The 24,468-nt window shown below is 40.9% G+C and overlaps 1 protein-coding gene across 1 annotated transcript in view; it reads left to right on the plus strand.

The window, feature by feature from the left end:
• Window positions 1-2,582: 2,582 nt before the first annotated feature.
• Window positions 2,583-24,468, plus strand: part of PTPRQ (protein tyrosine phosphatase, receptor type Q) — a 204,611-nt gene continuing 182,725 nt past the window's right edge. Inside the window, exons 1-10 of the mRNA XM_015407447.1 lie at window positions 2,583-2,726; window positions 5,910-6,096; window positions 6,205-6,489; window positions 8,623-8,796; window positions 10,870-11,139; window positions 13,932-14,192; window positions 17,215-17,345; window positions 18,694-18,823; window positions 20,626-20,776; window positions 22,279-22,385. Of these exons, the coding sequence (XP_015262933.1) occupies window positions 2,583-2,726; window positions 5,910-6,096; window positions 6,205-6,489; window positions 8,623-8,796; window positions 10,870-11,139; window positions 13,932-14,192; window positions 17,215-17,345; window positions 18,694-18,823; window positions 20,626-20,776; window positions 22,279-22,385 (1,840 nt within the window). The remainder of the gene's footprint in view (window positions 2,727-5,909; window positions 6,097-6,204; window positions 6,490-8,622; window positions 8,797-10,869; window positions 11,140-13,931; window positions 14,193-17,214; window positions 17,346-18,693; window positions 18,824-20,625; window positions 20,777-22,278; window positions 22,386-24,468) is intronic.

Consider the following 24,468-nt stretch of genomic DNA (forward strand, 5'->3'; position numbering starts at 1 on the left):
TGTTCTGTTTAGAGATCCTCCATTGCATCCTCTAGGTCTCACCTGGCACAATTATTGAAAGTAATTAGGTCCCTAACTTCCCTGTCAGAGGGAGTCCAAAATGTTAGAAATTTGACAATCAGCTGTGAAGCTTTTGCGAGCTTTTTTATGAAGAAAGTTTTGTTGCTTTGCCAGGATCTGCCCACCAACATTGATACACTATGAGAACTGGAGGCCCTTGGCCATCTTTGGGTCAGGTATTGGACCAATTCAGCTGACTCTCCAGGGCCAATGTCTACAGGATCCTGGGTGCTGCAAAGCCCATTACTTGCCTATTAGACACTTGTCTACCACAGCTGGTGAAAGCCAGTGGTGATGGAATATGTGGCCCCCTGGCAGACATTGTTAATCTGTCCCTGAGTTTGGGGAGGGTCTTCCCATCGGGTTTAAAGGAGGCAGTGGTGAGGCTGCTCTTAAAGAAGCCATCTTTAGATCCTACTGATCCATCCAATTACTGCCCAGTATTGAATTTATCATTCCTGTGCAAGGTAGTTGAGAGAGTGGCAGCAGAACAGCTCCAGGTTTTCATGGAAGATATTTCAACCCTGAATCCATTCCAATCTGGTTTCTACCCCGGCCATGGGACAGAGATAGTGCTGGTCACCCTCGCAGACGAGCTCCCTAGACAGCTGGATTGAGGTGGGTCAGGGCTGCTGCTATTACTGGATTTGACAGCAGTATTTGACATGGTCAATTGCAATCTGTTGAGCCACCACCTCACTGATATGGGGATCTATGGGACAGCTTTGGTTTGTCTCATTTCTCCAAGGTCGGGGACAGAGGGTGGCACTACGAGAGAGGGTCTCACCATGATACTCTTTGGTGTATGGTGTTCCCCAAGGGGCAGTCCTCTCCCCAATGTTATTTAACATCTATATGTGCCCCCTTGTCTAGCTGATATGGAGTTTTGGGCTGGGTTGTCACCAGTATGCAAATGACACCCAGCTTTATCTGTTGATGGACTGACCGAATACCACCACAGATTTGGGGTGGTTTGGAGACTCTGGTTGGTTGGTTGAAACAGAGCCGGCTGAAATTAAATCCATCTAAACTAGAGGTTCTGTGGCTGGGCCAGGGAAATTTGGGGTTAAGGTACCAACTCCTGGCTCTTGATGATGTACTTTTAACACTAGTTAAAGCCTGGGTGTGATTCTGGTTGCCTCCCTTTCTGTGAAGGCCCAGGTCACAAATGTGGCCAGACTGGCGTTTTTCCATTTGTGCCAGGTCAGGCAATTGTTTTCCTTTCTGTCTCACCCTGACATAGCCATAGTGATCCATGTAATGGTCACCTCCAGACTAGACTACTGTAACTTGCTCTATACAGAGCTACCCTTGAGTCTGACCAGGAAACTGCTACTGGTCCAGAATGCGACAGCACATGTTCTCACAGGAACTTCATTCATTCAACTGGTGTTCTGCCAGCTGCACTAGCTTCAAGTTTAATACCAGATCAGGTTCAAGGTTTTGTTATTAACTTTTAAATCCCTAAATGGTCTGGGACCAGCATACCTGTGGGACCATCTCTCCCGGTATACCCCCCAAAGAGCTTTAAGCTCAGTGGATAACAACCTATGGGTGATCCCCGGTCCGAAAAGCATACGGCTGTCTTTTTTGGTCTTTAGTCTGGCCCGGTGGAATGCCGTGCTAAGTGAGATCCAGGCCCTGCAGGATTTGGTGCAGTTCCACAGGGCCTGTAAGACAGAAATATTCTGACAGACCTATGACTGAGGCAGTGCCAGTTTCCAACCTAGATTGGCTTCTCTTTTTTCCTTCCCCCCTCATTTCTGAGTTCTAATTCCTCATCCGACTAACTGTGGGATGTTTTACTCTCCCCCTGGATAGGGGGCACTAAGTTTTATGCACCATCTGATCAATTATTAGTATCATAAAAATTGCTTTAATTTAATTTTATTGATATTGTTTTATGAATGTTGTTATCCGCTCTGAGCCCCATTGCACAGGGGAGGGTGGGTTATAAACACAATACATAAATAAATTTAGTTAGTTAGTTTCTAACAACATTAACCAGAGTGTACACAAAACCTAGTTTGTTTAATTAACACACCTCTCCCCTCCTTTTCTTCCCCCTTGTCATACAGAGAATGCCAATTAGAAATTAATTCTGGTTGCCTGTGATATCTGAACACAAGTGCACAGGTTAGCCAGAGTTTAGCCCCCCTGTCTCACATACACAATATTAATTCTAAACTTTCTGTCTTAGAATCCAGATTTTTTTTGGGGGGGGCTAATTCTGGGTACTTTATGCGTATGTATTCTTATGTTATAGGTGATCTAAGTCAGTTTTCAACTGGGATTCTCTACGTAAGAAAGAAATGGTACAGGAGGAAGGAGCAAGACACACTCATGAGCCCAACAAGCCCGGTGCACAAACACTTTTATGCTTGTTAGAAGTGGCAATTGATTTCAGACAGATGTTTTGGAATACTAAAATATATGTCTTATCTTTAGGTTTATGTCCAGAGGGTTGGACAGCTTTTAAACAGAGCTGCTATAAAGTAAGCAAAGAAAGCATGCCTTGGAGTATGGCACAACAGAACTGTCAATCATTTTCAAGTGGTGCACATCTTGTGGATGTAAAAAACAAAGAAGAACATGCATTTCTGTTTGCTTATTTGCAGTCATTCAGTCAGATCATCATGTTGTGGACAGGTCTTAATGACATTAAGGTCAGTGTGTATTACTTTAGTTGGTGTTATGAAAATGATTGTGGTTAACAGATGAAGAGTAGAATTTGGATCTGAAGATGCCTGGATTCAAATTGCACTCCTGCCATGGATTTACTGTGTGGCCTTGTACAAGGTGAAGTTTTCTAATCTCAATAGATGCCTACTTCATAGGGTGCTTTGTAATTATTTATTTATATTTATAACATTTCTATACTGCCTTCTCTCTGAATTCAGGGTCCTCAAAGTGACAAACGTTAAAACATTTGAGAAATTAAAATCCATTTAAAATGCAAATATATTAAAATATTTTAAATAAATTAAAACATAATATAAACTATAAACACATAAAAACACACAATCAAGGAGGAGGGCTAATAAAAATTAGTGAGGGAATACTAAACCAAACAAAAGAAGTCTTCACCCACTGATAGAAGGCAATGACAGAGGGAGATAGATGAATATCCCTGGGGAAAGCGTTCCAAGGTTTCTGTGCCATGACCAAGAAGGCCCTTTCCTCCAGTTGCCAACAGTCTAGCCTTAGCACTGGAGTGGTCATGTAGGTTCATATAGGAGCAAGTGGTGCTTCAGTTGTGCTGTTCCCAAGCCGTATAGAGCTTTAAAGGTCAGTACTAGTACCTTGAAGTGTGCCTGAAAGCAAACTATAAAAACAACCATATTAAGAATGATCAATAATATATATACAATATACAAAATCAGTGTTTTGTTAAGGTGTGAGAATTGTAAACAAGAAATGTAAGGAGGTAGTAGATACCCTCATTTTATGCTATGTTTGTCTTTTAAAAATAAACATTGTTTATTAAAAAAAGAAAAGAATGATCAATGACAAATCAAGTTGATTAATAACAAAACTAGCCAGGGAGATAAAAACAATACAAACAACATTAAACAGTCTAAAATATGCTACCTGTCCATCATGCATGTATTTCAGCAGCATAGTCACTGAATCAAAATGTAACAGTTACATTCTTGATGTTAAAATGGGTAATTTCCCCAAAATCTTGCATTTCAAATGTCCACCAAACATTCAAGTATGTATCTGCTTCAGAGAGTGCTTTCCAACACAGTCCCTGTTCTGAGTTGTATGTATAGCTCATCTTACTTGGAATTCATTACCAAAACCTGAGGAATTTGAAAAAGTTCTCTTTCACACATAAGCACTTACAGGGGATATTTGACCAAACTGCCTGTCAGTCTTCTGCTGTTTCAAAATTCCTTATTCCCCCCCACTTCTTTGCATGTACAGTGTTTTTGTTTCTTGTTTTTCTTTTAACTGGGCATTTGTGATACAGTTCCCTTACTCTATGGATCTCAGAAGTTGAATGTGTCCTCAAAAAGAAAGGTTTTAACAGTACGATATGCTTAAATGAAATTAGCTTCTGGACAATGAACATCAGGTGGTTGTTGCTGCATATGGGATTACAGCAAAAAAATGCTGTATGAGCTTTTGACAGCAGTATAACTTTCAAGAGTTGCCCATTACTGGATTTCATTAACAGGTGAGAAACATGGTAGCAAATCTACTCTTGAGCAGGGCTATTTTTGGGCAGGAACACACAGGAATGGAGTTCTGGCTGGCTTCAGAGTTGGCCACGCCCACTACAGCCAAAACCTCTTTGTGCGTGGCTACAGAGGGAAGGCCTGGAGAGTGACCCCCCCCGGCGACTCTGAGGCGGGTGGGTCGGGGAGCCCTGGAAGGATCAGGGAGGCATTTAAATACGTCCCTATGCCTTCCCCGGCCTGTCCAAGGGCCAGCTTGCCCGGGCAAGCCAAGGGAAGGCATGGGGGTGTGGCCTAGTATGCTAATGAGCTGTGCTGTCGGGGGTCCTAATATGCTAATGAGTTTCTGCTGTTGGGTGTGGCTTATTATGCTAATGCGTCCCTGCTGGGCTTTTTCTACAAAAAAGCCCTGCTCTTGAGTATCTCAGACAATGTAGAGTAAAAACAAACACATCAAAGAGAGCCTTGAAAACAAGTCAGTAATTAGTGGGGCTCATATTATTAGTGACTTTGAACCATCAGTGATTCATGCCCTTATGGATGTACATGGCTTCCCAATTTTTCCATCTGCATGCTACTGATGTAAGTTGTGTCATGACTGTTTTCTATGATGAACAGACTTTGGGAGAGAGATAGAGATGTAGGGCAACTGAATTGTAACCTTCCAGGCTAAAGTGATAAACATTAAACAGAAGCTTACTAGTAAAATCATATTTTCTAATTTATCTTCTATGTCTCATTTTTTTTGTATCTGTATAGCCCTCTAGCTTCAAAGCATTATACCGTTTTATTAAGCCATAGGGTTGGATCCAGACTAAATTGACCATTTCAACTGATTTACCCCTTTCAACTGCAATACCTCCTCATGTAATTTCTCAGGGTTCCCTATCCCTCAGCACCAGCATCTTGTAAAGATTAGTGGGCTACGGTGGGATGGGAGAGGCAGAAAAGTGTTGGAGTAAAAGCATGCGTAAACACTAGGGGAAGCCGTATTACCCTTTCACTAGAACCAGACTGTGTATATGTGTGATGCTTCTCTGTCTATGCCAGAAGCTTTTCCATGATTCCTCCTCCTCTTTCTCTGCCTTTATTGTCTCCTCATGGTCTTGCAGGAGGCACAGGATGCTTCTGCAGATTTCTCCTGTGCAAGCAAAACAGGACATACCGATACCTGAAGAGGTGCTGTTGGATTAGCTAGCTGCTTATAACATTTAAATTCTTTTACTACAAATTTTATTGAGAATTTACTACAATTTTATTGAGAATTTTTAAAGTGAAAGACGTGGCTTCCAATTTTCTCTATGACAAATACAAGTAAGATTACAAACTTAACACCTATTCTTTAGTCTCTGTTTTCTACATTTGCTGCAGTATACTGAATTGAAGAATATTTAACCATATGTGATTCCATGCTTTACTGACTGCATCTTTGCTCCACCAACCGGTACATATGCCCAATACCTATTTTGCTATTATAAAATTTAGTCTGGACCCAACCATAATGTATAAATAACATGTCACAGTTTTTAATACAGTGAAATCATGACTGGACTTGCTCAATAGAAGGCAGAACATATGTTTGATATCAAAATTATTATAGGAACCAGCTGACAAATATGTCAACATTATTTAAGAATTGTCTTACAGGAGTTTTAATTCTTACAGATTGAAGGACAACTATTGTGGACAGATGAATCTCCGTATCTTGGAAAGTCCAGCCTCTCTTCTTTGCCAATAATACCAGAAAATGAAACGGATTGTTTTGCTTTCCAGTGGAATCCGGATGGTCCAGATTATTCCTTTTTAGGATTTTTCTGCTATATTCCATTGCCATATATGTGTGAATATGAGTGTAATTATTTTATCAAACTTTAAAGCATTTTAAAAGCTTTTTAAAACAAAAATTGTTAACACTGCCTATATAAAAATGAATTTATAGATCTTAAATTATTCTTTTCAGTACCTTCTGTTCCTGAGAACTTCACATTCGAAGTGCAGGATATCAGCACAACTACTGCAAAGCTTTTTTGGAGCAGTTTGGATGGATGGTTTAATTCAGGCTTTGAGCTTGCGATTAAATATTATTTTGACTATTCACAACAACACATCAAAACCTTTCCTGTGAATTCAACTAATGCAAACATTTTGCAATTGTGTCCTGGTCATTTCTATAGATTTTCATTGTCAGCAAGGAGCCCTGAGGGGGCAGAAGTTAGTTTACATCCAGTTGTGATGGTGGAGACAAGTAAGTTACATAAAGTACAATTGATACTAATCTAAGTGTATGATATTTTTAAAAAGTTAATTTGGGGTTTAGTGTACTCTTGAGTGAAGATGAGGGTTTGAACACTTGCACAAAATGTTGGCATTTATCCCTGATGTGAACTAGTTCATTGTGTTGCAGATACTACATCCATCCAGATTGAATGTGCTAGCATGAACATCTTGCTTTCCCAATCTTTAAATCCAAGAATAAGAGTTTCATTTCTGTCTCTTTTTTTGCCTCTGACACTTCCTACAGCCTCTTGGAATATGAGTTCCACAAAAAACTAAAAATACTCCTTATAATTAACTTATAAAAAAAGTATAAAAACTATGGAAAGTACAGAAATGGGGAAATGATATGTGTCCTGTATTATATTAATTGCTGATATTATAGAAGAGGGAGTGCCCAGATATTATAACTTAGTTTTTAGAAGATCCTTGTTTATAGTAAGACATCCTGTCAGCTGTTCTGTATCCACTTGAAGTATAGATTGAAACAAGAAGGGGGACCCACGATACGTGGGGGTGGGGGGAGGAGAAGCTCCAGGGGAGGAGAAGGAAGCAGCCGCTGGTGAGCCTTCTCCCCTGCCCCCCGTCCCCAGCACCCACAGCGAGGCACGTGCCTCTCCAAGCCTTCTCCCCCTCCCCCCCAGCGGCGGTGGGAGACCTGAGCTCGGCTTGCCAAACTCCCCCCCAACAGAGTTCCCCCCCGCCAGCCCACCACAGAGGTCCCAGAGCGTTCCCTGCACATGTGCAGGAAACGCTCTTTTACTTTTGGGGGGATTTAAATATCCCCCCTATATTTTTTGAACTTTTTAGATTTTTGTGCACACCTGGGGACTGCCCCAAGTGTGCAGGAAAATCTCCCTGCCCAACAGGTGCCCCCCATGTGCGGATTTAGATATCCACACGCAGGGGCGCCTTCGTTATTAGATATATAGATATAGAACGAGGGAGGATTGTGAGGCACTCCAAAGGGATCTGTCGAGGATGGGCGAGTGGACATCAACATGGCAAATTGGATTCAATGTGGCCAAGTGCAAAATGATGCACATTGGAGCCAAAAATCCTAAATACAAATACACATTGATGGGGTCCGAACTGGCACAGACTGACCAAGAGAGAGATCTTGGAGTCGTAGTACGTAACTCAATGAAAATGTCTAGACAGTGTCCAACTGCAATAAAAAAGGCCAACGCTATGCTGGGGATTATTAGGAAGGGAACTGAAAACTAATCAGCCAGTATCATAATGCCCCAGTATAAATCGATGGTGCGACCTCATTTGGAGTACTGTGTACAGTTCTGGTCACCACACCTCATTGGAAAAAGTGCAGAAAAGGGCAACTAGAATGTTAACAGGGTTGGAACACTTTCCCTATGAAGAAAGGTTAAAACACTTGGGGCTCTTTAGCTTGGAGAAACAACGGCTGAGGGGTTACATGATCAAGATTTATAAGATTATGCATGAGACAGAGCAGGTTGAGAAAGAAGTACTTTTCTCCTTTTCTCACAATACAAGAATTTGTGGGCACTCAATGAAATTGCTAAGCAGTCGGGTTAGAACAGATCAAAGGAAGTACTTCTTCAGCCAAAGAGTGATTAACACATCGAATTCACTGCCACAGGTGGTGGTTGCGGCTACAAGCATGGACAACTTCAAGAGGGAATTAGATAAGCATATGGAGCAGAAGTCCATCAGTGGCTATTAGCCACAAGGTATAGATAGGAACTCTCAATCTGGGGCAAGTGCTGCTCTGTATTCTTGGTGCTTGGGGGGGGGGGCAGGAGTGGGAGGGCTTCTAGTGTCCTGACCCCAGTGCTGGACCTCCTGATGGCACCTGGTATTTTTGGCCACTGTGTGACAGAGTGTTGGACTAGATGGGCTTCTCTTATGTTCTTATGTTTTATTTATTGCGTTTTCTTTAAATATTTGTCTAAAAAATGTGTATCATCTTCTGCTCTATTAACACCATTATGTTTTCCTATTCTGAAATCACTAGGGCCACTACATTTATGCAATGTAAAAGCAGTACATGTGACATCATCAGAAATAATTTTGCAGTGGGACTCTCCAGTGAGTTCATGCAGTCCATCTTTTCATCATTACCTAGTTCACATTTTGGATACCAAAACAACAAACTGGGAAAGTTTTCCAGTAGAAAAATTTAATACTGCTGCTGTAATTAGAAATGTGAAACCATACCATCAGTATCAGATATACCTTCAGAGTGTTGCTGAAAAAGGTTCTTTAAGCTGCTTCGAGGATCCTGTACTAGTAATAACAGGTAAATAATTATTTTATCAATAATGTACATGGGGTGTATGTTAAGCAAGAGTCTTTGGCACCTGACATGTTTATTATAGCTAAATTTGGGTCCAGTAGCACCTTAGAGACCAACAAGATTTTCAGGATATAGGCTTTTGAGGGTCAGAGCTCTTTTTATGAGATACGAGTTGGAATGGTGATGTCTCCTTATATCCCAGTCAGGAGGTGGAAGCGTATTGCAAAAAGGAACTCAGGATGCAAAGATACAATGTGCATTGTGATCAGCTTGATTAATGCAGAGGGGAAATGCTTGGGGGCAGAAAATTAGCATCTATAGTGAGATAAGAATCCTGTGTCCCTATTCAGCTGGGGAGGGGTCCACTGTTCTGAATTTGTGAATGAACTCAAGTTCAGCAATCTCCCTTTGAAGCTTTTCGGTTTGAGAACTTCCACTCTTAGATCAGCAATCTAAACCTTGAACTGTTTTCCCTCTGGTTTTGAGTGTTGTGGTGTGATCTAAGTGTAGCAGTCCTCAAACAGAGAAGCTTGAAGGGGAGATGAACTTGAATTCATTCACAAGTTCAGAATAATGGATGTGTATTGTCTACCCCCAAACATTTTCCATCTGCTTTAATCAAGCTGATTACAAAGCTGATTACAATGCACATTTTATCTCTGCATCCGGAGTCCCTTCCCAGTTTCTGACTAGGATATAAAGACTGAAAGATCACCATTCCAACTTGTATCTGATGAAAGGAGTTTTGATTCCCAAGAACTCATACCCTGAAAATTTTGTTGGTCTCTAAGGCGCTACTAGACTCGAATCTAGCTTTTCTATTGGAGACCAAGACGGCTACCCTCTGAAACTGTTTATTATAGTTTAAGCTGCCATGGGCTGGAACCTACTTTGTCAGACACATGTAGAAGTTTATGCTAGATTTAAAACATATTATTCTTTAACATGCCAAGAGACTCCTATTTAATTTTTTGCACAGATGAACATGAATGTGAATATAGATATATATGTTTGTGTGTGTGTGCGCGTGTGTGTAAAATATATACGGAGTACTACTGGAACATAAAGGCCTAAATAAAAAACAGGACTATCATTCACATATCTCAAGAGTAACACCAGCCTCTGGCTACAATCCAGCATGCAGTTAAGCAAGCTTTTAGCCTCATTGAAATAAGCAACAAGCCCATAGCAGGGACCTGCCAGAAGGGTGACAACACACATGAACACATGTAGCTGCCTTATACTGAGTCACACCATTGGTCCATCAAGGTTAATATTCTCTACTCAGACTGGCAGTGGCTCTCCAGGATCTTAGGTGGTGATCTTTCAGATCCTGTTCTACCTGATTCTTTTGACCAAAGATGCCAGGGATTGAACCTATGACCTCCTGCAAGCCAAGCAGAAACTTTATCACTGAGCCATGGCCCTCCTCAAAAGGGAATAGGAGAAAAGGATTATGCAGATGTACCAGAGTGTCTTTGTGTGTGTGTGTGTGGGGGGGGGGAGAGAGACATGTACTGCCTGGCCTGCCTCCACTTGTTTCTCTTTGAAGATTTGATTCAGACCAAAAAGTCTATAGTCTGGTAGTCTGCTTGGCTGGTCCTATCCCCCAAGCCTGTTCCAATACCATGCAGTAAGCCCAAGGGGACAAGGCCATGGGCAGCAGTGCAGAAGAACCCACACAGTCTGCAATTACCCCATGCCCTCCTCACTTTTTCCCCTTTTCTACCTGTGGCAAAACAGGTAACCTTGCTTACAGTAGGGTGCTGGGTTTATGCTTCTGGGCAGGCTCAGGAAAATATGGGTTTGTTTCAAAGTACAGTATTTTTTGTTTGTTATATAACAAAAATAACTTCAGGGATAAACTAATTTTTGAGATGCTAGAAGCATGTCCAAATCATTACATAACTTACACAACCATTATTACAATTCTGTTATGAATGTTTTCAAAATAATTACATCTGTAAATTTATCGTCAGTGAATATATGTTCTTTTTGTCTGAAAGCAAAGTTTTTAAAGTAGAGTTATGAACAATTACAACTGTCTGATTATATCATATTTTTTTCTTTACTTAGCTGTTAGCCCTCCTACTGATTTATTAATCCATCCAGAAAACATTGGAGAGGACCATGTTACTATCTACTGGAAACTGCCACAAGAGGGCCAGGGATCCTACATTCAGGCAACATCATCCACAGTCATGGATAAAGCCATAATGATTTTAGTGAACAACACACAGAGATTTAAGATTGAACACCTCATTCCTGGAATGACTTATGAAATAGGTGTGGCCACAGTGACAAATGGAAATAGGAGTGATCTGAAGACCATTCAGTGCACTCTTAGTAAGAGGTTTTAAAATGGATTAGTACAATTTCCCTTGTTTAATGTTTAAAAGATGGGTCATGATTAAATAGTAACTATTTACTGTCTTTAATAAATTACAGTTGACAAAGTCATGAAGCCAATAGTAATTTTATCATTAGTTTCAATGCAAAAAGTAGAAGACAGAAGACTAATCCAAAGAAAGTACAGGAGGGCTGTACCTTTATAATCTTTGAGAACTGTTACTTGGTGCCTTTCCAGCCAAGGATTAGTTGTGACTTTAGGTGGGATGATGGAAAGCAAGGATTGATTGCATTGTATTCATTTCATAACGATGACACAATCTTCCAAATGGCTTTTCCAGTTGTTATTATTTACAGAATTTGTATACTGCTTTTCTACCTCCAAGGCAGATACTTTAAAACATACATGATAAAATTACATTTAAATACCATTAAAATCGACTTCCCTCCAAAACACACATCATTAAAACAATTGAAAAACAAGAGTTAAAAACAGTCAAAATACAAAAGTTATTGAGATAGCAAGAGAGCATGGGTGGGAGGATACTGTTGCAGTCATCCAGTTTGTGGGCTTCCTAAAGGCAACTGGTCTGTTACTGTGTGGACAGAATGCTGGACTAGATGGGTCTTTTGTCTGATCCAGCATGGTTGTTCTTCTGTCCATATACAATACAGTAGTTGCAGTACTGTATCATGCTCTCTGTGGGGGCTAACCTGAAGACAAGCTGGGAACTGCAGCTGGTTCAGTATGCAGCAGCTTTATTATTCTCAGGAGCTAGAAGAAGAAGGATTCTCAGAGTGGTTTACAAACTCCTTTCCCTTCCCCTCCCCACAACAGACACCCTGTGAGGTAGGTGGGGCAGAAACTGCTCTTTTTTCAAGAACACCTGTGCCAGAATTATGGCTTGCTCAAGATCATTCAGCCAGGTGCAAGTGGAGGAGTGGGGAATCAAACCTGGTTCTCCCAGATTAGAGTCCGTACACTTAACCACTACACCAAACTGGCTAGCCAAAGGAACACATCTTGCCTATATTACACATACTTTGGCTGCCAGGTTTTTTTCTAATTTCAATTCAAGGTGCTGGTTGTGACTTCTAAAGTCCTCCATGACCTAGGAATCTCATATTTGAAGGACTGTTTCTCCCCATAAGTCCTTTTGTGCTAATTATGATCCTGTCCTCTACCTGCCACCTTCTGGCTTAAGGTTACCCATCTAGTGACTACCAGTTGGTGAATTAGGCTTCATGCAATGGTGAAGAGGGGACTTTTAATGGGATTTGAGCTGCAGGGTTTATTCCTCAGGGAAGGTATTCTTGGGGCCTTATTTTACTATAGCATTGTAAGCTTGTCACAGCTCAGGTGGGGTGTCATCTGACGTGGCCACTACTCTGGTTCCAGGCTCCCTTGAGAAGGCCCAGAGTACCCTCCCAAGATCTTTAGATCTCCCTTTTGGCCAAATAATAGGCATGAGGACCAGGCAGAGTGAAACAAGGAAAAGGTTTATTTTATAGGAGGTCAAACAACAAGGTGCAGGATAATAACAGTAAGTGGGTGAAAAGAAATCAAATGCCCTAACGCGTCTAAATATATACTGTCCCTAGCTCACTATTCCAAGTGACACTTGACTACTCACCCTTCCCTCAGGATGAGGGTTTCTTCCTGCAGCAGCCTTCCTTCTGGCTCTGCCCTCTGGAAGAAAGAACAGCCTTTGCTCTGGCACCAGCCCTTTTGTTCCCCAGCCCTCTTCTTCCCTATTGGTCAATTTTGGCTCAGGGGCTTCTGGGAGTTGTAGGGCCAGCCTCACCTACTGCTAGCCAGGCTCCCTGGGCCTAGTAGGCCTCTGGTGGCACAGCCCAGATCATGACAAAGCTGTTGAGCCACAAGGGAAAGGCAGTGTATAAACATTTTAATTAATAAATACATACTGTAAAAATGTGGGAAAATGCAGATAATTCTTTCTAAATATGTATGAAATTTTGCAGAAGGGGTGGTATCAGACTGCAAGCAGTAAAGTATTCTAACACAGTCATAGTAGTTGAGAACTGTTGCAATTATGTGAGAGGGGGTGAGATCATCAGTAGCTGTGCAGTAGGGTTGCCAGCCTCCAGGTGGGGCCTGGGGATCTCCCGCTTTTACCACTGACCCTCAGCCGACAGAGATCAGCTCCCCTGGAGAAAATGGCTGCTTTGAAGGGTGGACTCTATAGCATTGTACTATGCTGAGGCCCCTCCCCTCCCCAAACCACACACTCTCCTGGCTCCACCCCCAAAGGCTCCAGGTATTTTCCAACTCAAACTTGGCAACCCTACTGTGCAGTCAGCTCAGCAATATGCAACAAGGAAGCTACAAAAATTTGATGTAAGAAATTCTACCAAATACCAGTCCTGTGGACATGAATTAATATTGCTGAAGTGTGGTGCATATATCAACCATTATCATTTCTACTTTGTAACAATAAAATGGGTTAGATTTGGGTACAGTGAAAAATTAATTCAGGTCTTCCAAAAGTATGGCCAGAGGAACAGATGGCTTATTCATCTGGTGCATAACTTAAATCTTTAAAGCATTAGCCCCTATAGCTAGTTCCTCTGAAGCGAATGGGCTCAGAAGAAACAGAGGATATGTTCCGTTCTTTATAAACAATCGTATATTCAGCATTCTGTTCCTAGTATCTGTCAGGTTTTATCACTACACTATTAGAAAATTTGGCCCACATTTACTAGTTTAATTTGCAGTTGTTTGTGGAATGCTATTTTGATTTGATTTTCTTGTCTTGTTATCAATCTAGAACCCAAACCAATACATATTGCCATCCCTTATGAAGTTCATAGTAATTCTGTGGTTTTATTTGTTCAAATGCCTACGGCTGGAGTGTTTGATGGTATATATATAAGGAGTAAGAGAGGTCCTAATGCATCATTGGCTTTATTGATGGATGGAAAAGTAACAATGAAAAATTTGATCCCAGGCACAGAATATGATTTCTTTGTTTCTACAACTAGTGGAAATATGTTAAGTTCTGTATACCACGTACCTGCTGTAAGAACATGTAAGTCCTTCATTTCAATGTGAAATCTTTGTTTTATTTTGTTTTGTTAAGCCATCATTTCTCCAGTCCAAATATGTATTTGGTATATGGATGTATATGTGTAACCAGTTTCTGATTAAATTATATTGTTCAGCTGTGGGTGGAAATTGGCATTTGTGATTTATTATTGTTTTATGCTTCTTAAAGGTTTAATAGTAACAGAATTTTTTGTTGTTAAGTCGCACAGTCGAGTCCGACTCTTTGCGACCCCATGGACCCAGATCATGCCAAGCCTTCCTGTCTTCCGTCGTCCTCTGAAGTTGGCTCAATTTCATGTTCGTTGCATCTATGACACTGTCTAACCATCTCATCCTTTGCCGTCCCCGTCTTCTTTGACCTTCAATCTTTCCCAGCATCAGGGTCTTCTCCAGTGAGTGCTCCCTTCTCACTTGGTGGCCAAAGTATTTAAGCTTCAGTTTCATTATCTGGCCAACAGTCAGGGTTGATTTCTTTTAGGATTGACTGATTTGTTCTTCTTGCAGTCCAAGGGACTCTCAAGAGTCTTCTCCAGCACCATAGTTCAAAAGAATCTATTCTTCGGCACTTGGCCTTCCTTATAGTCCAACTCTCGAAGCCATATATGACTACTGGGAATACCATTGCTTTGACCATGCAGACTTTTGTTGGCAGGGTGATGTCTCTACTTTTTATCATGCTGTTAAGGTTCGCCATCGCTTTTCTCCCAAGGAGCAGGTGTCTTTTAATTTCATGGCTGCAGTCACAGTCTGCGGTGATCTGGGATCCCAGGAAACTGAAGTCTGTCACTACTTCCACGACTTCCCCTTCTATTTGCCAAGGAGTGACGGGGTTGGATGCCATGATCTTAGTTTTTTTTTATGTTGAGCTTCAAGCCCACTTTTGCGCTCTCCTCTTTCACTCTGAGCACGAGGCTCTTTAGGTCCTCTTCACTTTCTGCCACTAGAGTGGTATCGTCTGTATATCTGAGGTTGTTGATCTTTTCCCCAGCAATCTTAATTCCCGCTTGTGATTCATCCAGGCCAGCATTTCTCCTGATGTACTCTGCATATAAATTAAATAAGCAAGGTGACAATATACATCCTTGTCGTACTCCTTTTCCTATGCTAAACCAATCAGTTGTTCCACATGCGATTCTAACTGTCGCTTCTTGACCCTTATACAGGTTTCTCAAGAGACATGTGAGGTGGTCTGGTACTCCCATCTCTTTAAGGACCTGCCATAGTTGGTTGTGATCCACACAGTCAAAAGCTTTAGCATAGTCAATGAAGCAGAAGTAGATGTTTTTCTGGTACTCTCTTGCTTTCTCCATAATCCAGCGAATGTTGGCAATTTGATCTCTAGTTCTTCTACCTCTTTGAAACCCAGCTTGTACTTCTGGCAGTTCTCTGTCCACGTACTGTTGAAGCCTAGCTTGTAGGATCTTGAGCATGACCTTGCTAGCGTGTGATAAGAGTGCAATTGTGCGATAGTTTGAACATTCCTTGGCATTGCCCTTCTTTGGGATTGGAATGTATACTGACCTTTTCCAATCCTGTGGCCACTGTTGCGTTTTCCAAATTTGCTGGCAAATTGATATAGTCTATAATTATCATAGCTTTTTTTTTGTTTGCCATGCTGTTTATTAATCTTGCATTAGTTTGAAATGGTAAGTACTGTATTTCATTATAAGTTACTTCCCTGCAGTAAGAGTGTGTATACTGGCAGCTTTATATGGTAGAACAATTTTGTTAGGTATTGGGGAAAATTTTGGGCAACATGAGCCTGCAACAAATGAGATAGGCTCTTCATCATTCAAGATCTGACTGCTGGTGTTTAATCAAAACAATTCACAAAACAGCTGCATGGAGTTTAAGGAAGTCAATAGGAATGGTATATCATTTGGTTTGAGGCATCTCATTCCTAAGCATTGATGTTGTAAATGTTACAGGTCATCTAAATAGGGACAGGCTACAACTTGACAATGAGTATATGGCATGAAATGCAATCATGTAGAGACGAATGGTTTGTAGGGGAAATGTGTACACCAAGAATGTTTTAAGAAAGTCCCAAGGTGCAGGTCTTTATATGAAACAGTAGAAGCTGGATAAAGAAAATAAGTTAAAAAGACATTTCCATCACATTTATTTGGTAAAATCTGAAGAGCAACAGAGATGAGATTTTTTTTGCCAGGGCTATTTTTGGGCAGGAACGCACAGGAACGGAGTTCCGGCTGGCTCCTGAGCTGGCCACGCCCAGCAGGAACTCATTAGCATAACAGGCCACACCCAACAGCAGAAACTCATTAGGATTGGCTACATTAGGGGTGTGTGGCCTAACATGCAAAGGAGTTTCTGCTCCAAAAAAAGCCCTGGGTTTTGCAAACAAACAAGGTAAACAGAATAAGAAGCAAAAGGTGGGTGTGGCTGCATGACCACACTTCTGGTAACATGGGGGTGTGGCCTAATATGCTAATGAGCTGTGCTGTCAAGGTGTGGCCTAATATGCTAATGGATTTTTTGTTTGGGTGTGGCCTCTTATGCTAATGAGTTCCTGCTGGGCTTTTTCTACAAAAAAGCCCTGTTTTTTGCAATGTGTTTATCAACAGATTCTTGTGTAAAACATATAGGTTAGATTAATCCTCAGCCTAAATATCAGTCTTGTTTTTGAGAAGATTAACAGATTGTCTAGTATTTCAGCTGCCCTTGGGTTAGTCTCTGAAAAATATTGTGGCGCCTAGAAGAATACAAAGAGGGCAACTCTTTTGTAAGGTATTGCAAGAAGTGTTTTTATTTCCCTTTGGAAATAAAAAATTCTAAGGCTTTTTATTGAAAAAGTTGAAAATAGAAGATAATACATAAATGTAAGTAAACCTAGTGTTAGGGTTAATAGAAGCGATGAGAGGTCTTTGCTAGTGTATCTGGATAGTGGCAGAGATCCAAAGGGTGGAGACATTAATAGATTTAAACCTGTTCACTTGCCATGAAAAAGGCAATATATAATGTACATGCTTCACATATCTTTGTAGGTCTTGCAGTTCCACCAAATGTACGTGAAGGCAGAGTTACAGATACTTATATCGGGATTACTTGGGATCAGGCAGATGGAAACTTTCAGCACTATGAAGTGTCATGCACAAACTGTACAGGTACTTCAATGGTATGTTTAAAAACAACAATTCTATATAAAAAATAAAAAGATTTCTGTCAATTTACTTATAGCAAATTTTAAAGGCTGTTAACCCTCATAATAGTTTTATTCTTGTTTAGCTATTTTGGTGCATTTCCTTCCACTGTATATGTTTTATTTATATATTTAAAACATTTTTATACCACCTTTCTACCTGATCAGGGTCCCCAAGGGGGTTCCCCTAAAAATACTAAACATTTACACAATTAAAAACAACATTTAAAATTCTAAAGTAATTCAATAAACACACATAAACAAACAACACTAGAAAGGAGGGCCAGTGACTGTTATTGTGGGGCATGCCAAATGAAACAAAAAAAAAGTCTTCACACACTGGCAGAAGACACCAATAGAGGGAGACAGACAAATCTCCCTGGGGAGAGAGTTCCTACGTTTTGAGAAAGCCCTTTCTTGAGCTGCTACCTGTCTAGCTTCAGATGATGAGAGCAACCAAAACAGGGCCTCTGAGGATGACTGGAGTGAATGGGTAGGTTCATGTGGGGAAAGTTGGGCTTTAAGGTACGTGGGTCCCAGGCTGTACAGGGCTTTAAAGGTCTATACTAGCACCTTGAATTGCACCCAGAAGCCAAAGAAAGCCAATGTAGATAGAACAAGACTGGAGTGATTTGGTCCCCGTGACACACTCCAGTCAGTTCTCTGGCTGCCATCATTCTGTACTAGCTGCAGCTTCCAGACATTCTTCAAGGGCAGCCATACATAGAGTGCACTGCAGTAATCTAATCTAGATGTTACCAAGGCATGCATCACTGTGGCAAGAACTTTTCTTCCCAGGAAGCACCACAGTTGGCTCACCAGCCAAAGCTAGTAAAAGGCAATGCTGCCACCAGTTTATCCAACAGGAAACCCGGGTCCAGGAACACTCCCAAGCCACAAACCTGTTCTTTTAGTATAGTGCAACCCCATCAAGAAGAGAGGATAACCCATTTTCTGCATCAGGCCTTCCTCCCACCAGTAGCACTTCTGTTTCATCGGGATATAAGTTTCAGCTTGTTATGGATGCATTCAGATGAAACCCCTTATGACTTCATAGAAGGTCACAGAGAGGGGCAAAAGAAAAATGGATACCTATTTTGTGCTCTTTGAGATGTGCCTGCACATATCTTGACATGTGGTCTAGGAAAATTAGGACTCTCTGTAGGATGAAGTCACAGCAATAATTGCATCTGATGGGATGCCCATCACAGTTTGAAACCACCAGGTGATACATATGCACAGAATGAAGTTTCAGCATGTGTTGGTTGCAGAAATTGTACCTTCAAAGCTGCCATAACAGACACAATCCCTATTTGATCTGTAGGTACAAAAAGTCTCAAAAGAAATGGCAGAATTTTCTAATTTAATCCCTGGCATGCTATATAACTGTACAGTTAAAACTGAAAAAGAAGGCTACAAAGACAGTCTTCCTGTAAGGATACAAACAGAAACTGGTAAGAGATGGATTTTAAAACATTACTGTATGAAAAAAAATTGCCTAGCAAACTTGTATTTGTTTCAAATATTAGAACTGTACATTGAACATATTCCTGTGCCACAACTTTCATTATCCTTATACTCTACAGAGAACTGATTCTTAAAAAATTTGCTTCTTTGTGGTAGGCTAGATGGAACGGAGGCAAGGTAAAGCAGTCTAAGGATTTTGATTGCAACAGTAATTGCCCTCCAAGTGCTTATCTGTTGTCTTACATTAGGCGACTGATAAACTTGGTTTCATTCTGTGAAAGCTAGTGTTATAAGAATAATAGAAGTTTCTAGGGCGTCACTAGCCTCAAACTGTTCTTTCAGGAAACTTAGGACAGATTTCTTTTGCTCTAGAACTAGTCTTCCCTAAGAAGATTCCACAAGACAGAAGGAATTCTCTTTGTATATCATACGTGAGATGTCTGGCTGAAGGCTTTTGGTTCCTTTTTGGTTTCATAGGCTGTATTGCCCTTATTCTATAGTCCATTTTATTCATGTTTCATCATTTTTCTTCTCCATCATTATACTTGTGATTACACGATTTTCATGCAGTGGTGTATACATACCTTCCTCTTTCTTTTGTCATCTTCATTTGCTCTGTGTTCTGCTCGTCCAGCCCTTTAGGGCAACTAGTTAGCCACCAGCGTTCCCTCTAAGCTGAGAGAGTGTGAGCTAGCTCACAGTTTTTAAGCCTCCAGCTCACATATTTTAGCCCTAGCTCAGGAAGGAGGGCTCCAGAGCAAAGTAATTTATGCAGTAGCCAAATCGCATGCTCACAAGTTTAATGCCAGTAGCTCACAAAGTAGAATTTTTGCACACAAGACTCCACAGCTTAGAGGAAGCATTGTTAGCCACTGTGTAAAATTAGACCAGATTTACCACTTGTCTGATCCAGCAGACTCTTCTTATGTTCTTATTTTTTGTACATTAGTATTAAATGTAGTGGAGAGATTACTCTTTTCTTAATTAATTAGAGGAATTCCAGTGCTGTTTGAAGTCCCATGAACATTGTAGAGAAGCTTAAGAAAATATAGGAAAAGAAGAAGAGATTGGATTTATACCCCACCCTTCACTACCCGAAGGCGTCCCAGAGTGGCTTACAATCTCCTTTCCCTTATCCTCCCCACAACAAACACCCTATGAGGTAGGTGGGACTGAGAGAGCTCTTTTGAGAACTGCTCATGAGAGAACAGCTCTGAAAGAACTTGTAACTGACCCAAGGTCACCCCAGCAGTTGCATGTGGAGTAGTGGGGAATCAAACTTGGTTCTCCCAGATTAGAGTCCGTGCTCCTAACCACTACACCTAAACAGCTGCCTTCATTTATTTTTGTAATAAGATAATCTATATGAAGGAAACTATGTATACTATTTTGTGGGTAGATGTCTGAAGGCTAGATTATGGACTAGTCAGCTGATGCAGTAGTGGCTGCTAATTCCACATGCAATGAGAAGGATGTTTGGAACATGCTACATAAATAATGATATAGAGGCTGTTTTGATGTGAAGATTATTTCAGTGCAATGGCATGCAAGACAGAAAGGTTCCCAAAGGGTATGTAGTGCACTCATATCTGATAACTCTCACTACAACATATAATTATTAAAGAGCATGCTGTTATGCAACTGTTAAAGCAACAGAGCCTATTTCCACTAATTGTGTATTGTTCAATTTTGATACTTTTTATTAGTATTCAGTTTCTCTGGTAACATAACTGTAAATTTAGAACAGACCTTAATTGTTAATTTTAAATACTGTATTCTTTGTTGGCAGTGCCAAGCTCAGTTAAATATATGAATGTTACAAAAGGCTCTATGTCAATAACTGTCAACTGGCCACCAGCATTAGGTATATTTGATGGGTACATCATTTCACTGGTTACCAAAAACTTCAACAAAAAAGAAAGATTATCTTCTGATATAAGGTACTGTATGAAAATTCTGCATTACTCCTGAAGTACAGCTGCATATCAGAGAGTTGCTTTGAGCTTCCTATAACTGCCTAGCCCTTTTTGTTGCATAGATATCCCATATCTATATGTTTTATAAAAATTTAAAAATCTAGAGATGCTTTGCTGTAATGTTGCAAATTTGAAAAAAAAAACCTTATTCTAATAAGGAAATTATTCAAGAATTATAGTTGAAAAGCTAAACAGGTGTAGAAATAGACCCTAATGAAAAATCTTTCTGCCAGCTATTCTTTTGGAGAACTTTATCTGCAGTTTCAGTGATTTCAGTTATGACAAAATCTGTATGCTATTATATTCCTATGGTATATTGTTGTAAAGTACTGTATATACTTTCCTCATAGTATATATATTGTACTTAGTTTGGCAAGTACATATATTATTTGTTTACCAAGAAATGTTTGGACCCTGCTACAGAGAGAGGCAGGGAGGGGAAGAGGGAGAGAGGCGGAAAGAGAGGGAGAGAGGGAGACGGAGAGGGAGGGAGGGAGGGGGGGGGGGGAGAGAGAGAGAATGAGAATGTATTCAGTTTTGCTAATGGAAGATGCTCACAAAACATAATTTTCCTAGTTTCTTGCTTTCCATAGAAGTCCTCTACATACCCTGAAAATCCTCTGGTGAAGATTAGGAGACTTTTTGTGGATAAAGTGCCATGTATCACTGGGGTGAGTTAGTGCACTGGTGCACCGGTCTGCACTGAGATGGAACTGGGCAAAATGGCCTACTCTAACTGTTGTTTGAGTACAGTCGTATTTATGCTAGAGCAAAAGAGGGCGATTGTTCTCAATTCTTTCTCCTCATGCAGCCCCATGATGTATGGCACTGATTATCACCAGTGTTAGTTACGTCCAGTCTTGATGCACTCTACATGGGGTTGTCATTAAAGACTGTATAGAAATTTCAGCTGGTCCAAAACACAACAACCAGATTAACGGCCAAAAGTAACTGTTGGGAAGGCAATTTTCTACAATTTGTTTTCAGGTGCCTTTAAATTACTGGTGGTAGAGAGCCCGGGAGACTGTATACCTCTAAATGTAGGTTGATAGGGGGTCAGCAGTAGGGGAAAGCTTGGGCCTCTGAGTTCCTACTGTGAGATTTCCAAAGTATCTGGTTGGCCACTGTGGCAAGCAGTGACTTCTGTGGATTTAGAAGGGTGTAACTGTTTAGAATTGCCCTGCAAATGGACCATTGGTTTCATATGACAGTGTTCTTTTTGTGGGACCGGGATATCTGAAGGGCCAGTTACTCCTATATGATTAAGATCTTCTCCTCAGAACCTTCTAGATATGACCTACTCTTCAAAATTGGCAGGTGAAGACTTTTTCTATGGTAGCAATCTGGTTGAATTGAGAATAAGCAACAAATAGGATAATATTGATTAATTTTTATAGCTCTCCATATAGCCTTAACATATTTGTTTATCTCTTCAAGAAGTTGTTTTTTCCCCCCTTCTTATACAGAACATTCAAATTTGATGGTCTTTCATCTGGAACAGAGTACTTTATTCAAATTGTTACTAGCAATAGATTAAAAAGAAGCTACCCTGTTTCCCTGAGAATAAACACTTGTAAGTTTATGCTTTATATATGGGTTTTTAAGCACTGCTATTTTGGGGGGGACGACTGACAGAGTAATCTAATGCAGTGTAGGAATGCAAGCACTGCACCTACATAGACCTGCTAATTTACTGTGGCCTATTATGCATGGGTGTTTTCCCTAGCTTTCACTGTGCATGTCCATTGGATTTTCTTTGTCATTCTGTATTGATTTTCCTCCCTTCAGTGCTCAGTTCACTTTCTGGTCACTGTTTCCCCGAGTTTTCTGAAAATGCTTTTGTGCTGATTTCCAGGGAGGGAAAGTGGTAGTGCCTCCACACCTGGAATCCGTGGCTCAGATTCTGGAATTTGACTCATGCTAGCAGTGGTTCCTGCTGTGCTGACGCAAGGAATGAGGAGGCATGGTGTTTAGCGTTGGATCTGTAGTATGGATGTGGAAGATTAATGCTGACTGGCTAAGGAAAGATGATTATGAGAGAGGTTGATTGAATGGGTGTGATTGCCAGGTTAAAATGGAAGAGATAGGTTAATATAGCTGAAATTTTTTAGTAACTGCTTCCAGGACGGTGGGTTTCCTTGTAATTGTATTGTATTCTTATGAATTTTCTGGCAGCTTAGTTAGTTATATATTGTACCTTAGAGAACTATTCTGGGAATGGTTAATATAGCTGAATTTTTTTAGTAACTGCTTTCAGATTCTTGGTCTTACACCACTTGCGGACCAAGGGGTGGGGGGTGAGGGAGTGACGATGTATATTCGGGAGGCTTACTCCTTGAGGGCACTCCCCCCGATGGAGATCACGGGCATGGAGTGTGTTGGCCTCATGCTGGGGACCGTGGAGAGTTTGGTGATCTGGCTAGTGTACCGACCGCCTAACGCACCGGCCAGTAACCTGCTGTCCATGTTGGAGGTTGTATCAGTCTGGGTGCTGGAGCACCCTAGGCTTTTGGTCTTGGGTGACTTCAATGTTCATGCCAAGATCACCCCCAAAGAACTGACTGTTACCATCATGAGATTTATTCTGGGACCATCATGTTTTCATAGAGCACTTTACTTTTATTTGTGTTATCTAATGGTTTTATTGCTTTTATTATGTTTTACGTGGGCTCTGACCCTTGTAAGCTGCCCTGAGCCCGCTCGCGGGGAGGGCGTGGTAAAAATGTAATAAATAAATAAATAAATAAATAGTTTCACTTCCATGCTGAAGGTAAATTAAAAAGTGCACAGATTTCCTCAGATTTCCCCCTGCCCTTTTGCTGCCCTTGGAAGGTCACTCTCCACCCACATTGATCCCATATTCCCATTCTGCACCTTCCACCATCCTCCCCCCTTCATTGGTGTACGAACTCCATTTCCCCCTCATTTAATTTTGTTTTTTTTTACAAGTAGCATGAGTCTAGCGATAGGAGACTATTTGTAGTCTTGGATTGCTGAATAAAAAAACCAAAATGGTGGGGGAAAGTTTAAAAGGAGCTCCACAAGTTTTAGCTCCCTGCTGGTATTGACTTGAAAGGGGGATTGGAGAGGAGACAAATGGCAGTGCCCCCAGTGCAAAAAAAAAAAAAAGGGAGGGGATTTCAGTGCTGCATGCAAACAAAATAAAGGGGGGAATTGTCAGCACAGAATGAAATTGACATGAGATGTAAAGAAAGAGAGAGACTGGGATGGGAAGCCTTACGCTTTGAAAACATTTTTCCCTTTAATACTTTAGTGAACAATTTTTTTTGGGGGGGGACCATTTTGAAAGGCTCTGGAATCCTTACATTAAAATGGTGGCTGAGCCACATGGACCTTCTGCGAACTGCAGAACTTAAGAATCGCTTGGGATTGATCCATTTGGTGGAAGAGTGCAATCTGCACAAGACAGGCTTTAAAGAACTGCCAAGATCACGACCAGTATGCAAGATCAAATTATAGAATCATAAAGAGAAAATGACACAAATTTGCAAGGAAGGGCATGAAATTACTATGCAGCTGTGCTAGGGCATCGGCAAAAATACACCCCAATTTTTTTCAATTTAGTGGCACAGGACTAAAAAAGCTCTCCAGAGCTTCTGCCAGAGGACTCCTCCCCCATACAAATTGCAGCCCTG

This window comes from Gekko japonicus, unplaced genomic scaffold, assembly GCF_001447785.1.
Source record: "Gekko japonicus isolate JY-2015 unplaced genomic scaffold, Gekko_japonicus_V1.1 scaffold525, whole genome shotgun sequence".
NCBI classification, from domain to species: domain Eukaryota; kingdom Metazoa; phylum Chordata; class Lepidosauria; order Squamata; family Gekkonidae; genus Gekko; species Gekko japonicus.